This window comes from Tupaia chinensis, unplaced genomic scaffold, assembly GCF_000334495.1.
Source record: "Tupaia chinensis unplaced genomic scaffold, TupChi_1.0 Scaffold150006_1, whole genome shotgun sequence".
NCBI classification, from domain to species: domain Eukaryota; kingdom Metazoa; phylum Chordata; class Mammalia; order Scandentia; family Tupaiidae; genus Tupaia; species Tupaia belangeri.
Window position 1 is genome coordinate 4,673,730 of NW_006209847.1, and position 3,240 is coordinate 4,676,969.

Here is a 3,240-nt window from a genome sequence, read left to right on the forward strand (position 1 = left end):
GCTCAAGGGGAGTCCAGCAACATAGCCATTATGCCAACTGCTGGTCCCCCATTATCATCCTTTTTAACCCTCATGGTGCACATTATAACTCTCAGAATTTGAGCTTATCCCATTCCCACCCTGCAGTGTGGTATTTTGGACCATTTATTTATTTATTTATTTATTTATTTATTTATTCATTTATTACTATTTTTTGAGAGATTTTTGCTATAGGGCACGTGCACTCGCCAAAAAAGACAGAAAGAGACAGAAAGCGAGAAATCACCCCCCGGGGGGAAGGCCACACCGCAATCCCTTCTCCTCCATTCTCCTCTTAGGATCTTGGGCACGCACACATGTGCACCTGGAGTGAGTTTAAGCCACTGGGTCTGGGACTCGAACTGCATTCAACCACATGGAAGTTCTGCGACATAGCCATTACGCTAACTGCTGGTTCCGACAGTTTATTTATTTATTTTTAAAGGAGAGATATTTGCTATAAGGCACATGTGCTCGCTGGAGAGACAGAAAGAAACAGAGACAGAAAGCAAGAAATCACTTCCCAGTGGGTATGACCATACCACAGTTCCTTCTCCTCCATTCTCTTTTCAGGATTTGGGTGTGAATTTACACCCACTCAGCCTGAGTTTGACGCCACTGAGTCTGGGGCTTCAATCATGCTCAACCACATGGGAGTCCAGCAATGTAACCATTATGCCATCTGCTGGTTCCCGACTTTATGTTTTAATTGTTGATGTTTTCCTCTCATGGTCTCTGAAACCTTTGCCTCTCTGCCTGTCTGTTTTGCAGGAGGGAACTCTCCTACTTTGGTGTGAAGGTGGCTATGATTGAGCCTGGTTTCTTCAAGACTCATGTGACCAATAGTAAAGTGTTACTCCGGAATTTCAAGCAGCTATGGGACCGGGGCAGCTCTGAGGTCAAGGATATATATGGAGAGAAGTTTCTGGCATCCTGTGAGTAAGCTTTGAACAGTTAAGGGACAAATAAGCCATCTTCTGGAATCATGGATCCATCACTTATGCCTCCAACATTATCAGGATCCATCTTACATACTCTGACTTCTCCACAAAGTAGGGACCTTAGTCTACTCCTGTGGTCCCCATGTTCAACTTGTCACCTGAAGGGTTCAAGCTTGCTAGAACTTGGGCCCAGGGCTTCTTGTGGGCACGTCACTTTTTTTGATTAGCAAAGAGAAGCTAGAGTAAGAGGATATTTGTAAATTCCATGCAAACTTCGTTGAAGAGGGCTGGGTTTTACATGCTTAATTTTCTAGTCATGATAGAACACTTTAATTTATGCAGTCCAGTTTTTTCCAGAAAGACAGGCAGAGGGTTCTTAGTGTGGAACTGATATACTCAAAGTAAAGGTTGGGGGCATTTCCCAGGAATCTAGAGAGATTGGACTTGGGACATGGCATTGGGGAGAGGGGTGGGGTTATGTCTTAGAAATACTCCTCATTATGTTGATCTCAAAACAGGAGTATTTATTTATTTATTTATTTTGAGAGGTTTTTCACTAAAGGGCGCGTGCGCTCGCCAAACAGACAGAGAGAGACAGAGAGACAGAAAGCGAGAAATCACCCCCCCGAGGGGATGGCCACGCCACAATCCCTTCTCCATTCTCCTCTCGGGATCTTGGGCACGCATGCACATGCACCCGGCGTGGGTTTTAAGCCACCGGGTCCGGGATGCGAACTGCGGTCGACTACGTGGGAGTCCAGCGACATAGCCATTACGCTAACTGCTGGTTCCCAAAACAGGAGTACTTATTTTTAAAAGAGATTTTTGCTGTAGAGTGTGCGCTTGCTAGAGAGAGAGAGACAGAGAGAGAGAGAGAAAGCAAGAAATCACCACCCCAGGGGGAATTGCCATGCTGCAATCTCTTTTCTTCTGTTCTCCTCTCAGGATTTTTTTTGGGCATGCACACACACATGCCCAGCATGAGTTTTAGGCTGCTGGGTCCAGGGCTCAAACTGTGGTACACTATGTGGGAGTCCAGCAATGTAACCATTATGCCATCTGCTGATCTCAAAACAGGAGTATTTGAAGTAAAAGTTGACATGATTAATTTCTCATTCTGTACAGGCTTGAAATTAATTAAAAGAATGGAACAAAAGTGCACAGAGGATCTGTCCTTAGTGACAAATTGCATGGAGCATGCATTGATTGCCTGCCACCCACGTACCCGGTACTCAGCTGGTTGGGACGCCAAGCTCTTCTACCTCCCCCTGAGCTACATGCCGACCTTTCTTGTGGACGCAATGCTCTATGTGAGCACTCCAAAGCCAGCAATGGCCTTGTAAATCCCAAGGTGGGTTCATGGTGGAGTGAAGTTGAATACTGGATGAGAGAGGAAATATAATAGAAAAAAGAAATTAGGGTGAGCGAGGGAGTTCACATGTACCAAAGCACCTGTTCCACCTCTTTTCTCACTTTCTTCAAAGGATTCTCTGGGATCATTTTTCAAGAGTCTAGATATTAAGAAGAGGGACCCAAAATATGCTACCCAAATATGCATTGGTGTCCTGTGTCCTTGGGTAGCCATTCCAAGCTCTGATCCTCTTGGCCAAACCAGAGTAGTCCACACAAGTGGGGCGGATGTGAATAGGTTGAAGCTGGCTCGGCATATATCTGTTCTGCCCCCTTCATGTCTACATCTTCAGTCTGTCCTTTGGCCAGGCTGGTTTATATGCCCTTACGAGATTGAAATGGCCTGGAGAAGATGAGAGCCTCCTCCTCTGAAAATAGCTGTGCACATGAGGTGGGGTGTGGGAGGGAGGGCAAGCACCAGTGCAACCCATCAGGTCTCAAGTCAACTGAGCAGTTTTGGCTTGTCTCCTCATGTGAATCATGGCAGAGTTCAGAGAATCTAATTTTTGATATTTTTGACAACATGGATTTTAAAAAATTATTATTTTTGTTTTAGAATAAAGGTTGAAAAGTTCTCCCATACCCAGTGATTTGTACCATGGTTTTTTAGGTATGATGTGTAGATCTATGGGAGGGAGAGTCAGTCGTGTCCATGGGCTGAGAGGTGAGTGGGATGACTGAGGAGGGCTTTAAAGAGGGAAGTTGGATTTTCCTTACCCTTTCTCAGCTCTTCCTGCTACAGAGTTTAGCAGTGATTGTTTACTTCTCAAAATGGATCAAGTAGCTTGTGTTGTTGGATGGGACCCAAGGACAGGCAAGCAAAGAGATGCCAATAAAGAAAGGAAATTAGGGGAAAAAGTGGAGAGAGATA

At 45.1% G+C, this 3,240-nt stretch overlaps 1 protein-coding gene across 4 annotated transcripts in view; it reads left to right on the forward strand.

The window, feature by feature from the left end:
- Positions 1-2,951, forward strand: part of LOC102473037 (retinol dehydrogenase 16) — an 11,971-nt gene extending 9,020 nt beyond the window's left edge. For all 4 annotated transcript variants that reach the window (XM_006171915.3, XM_006171916.3, XM_014585583.2 and 1 more), the window contains 2 exons: positions 790-953; positions 2,085-2,951. In XM_006171915.3, the coding sequence (XP_006171977.1) occupies positions 790-953; positions 2,085-2,302 (382 nt within the window). In that variant the 3' untranslated portion in view covers positions 2,303-2,951. The remainder of the gene's footprint in view (positions 1-789; positions 954-2,084) is intronic.
- Positions 2,952-3,240: the final 289 nt, after the last annotated feature.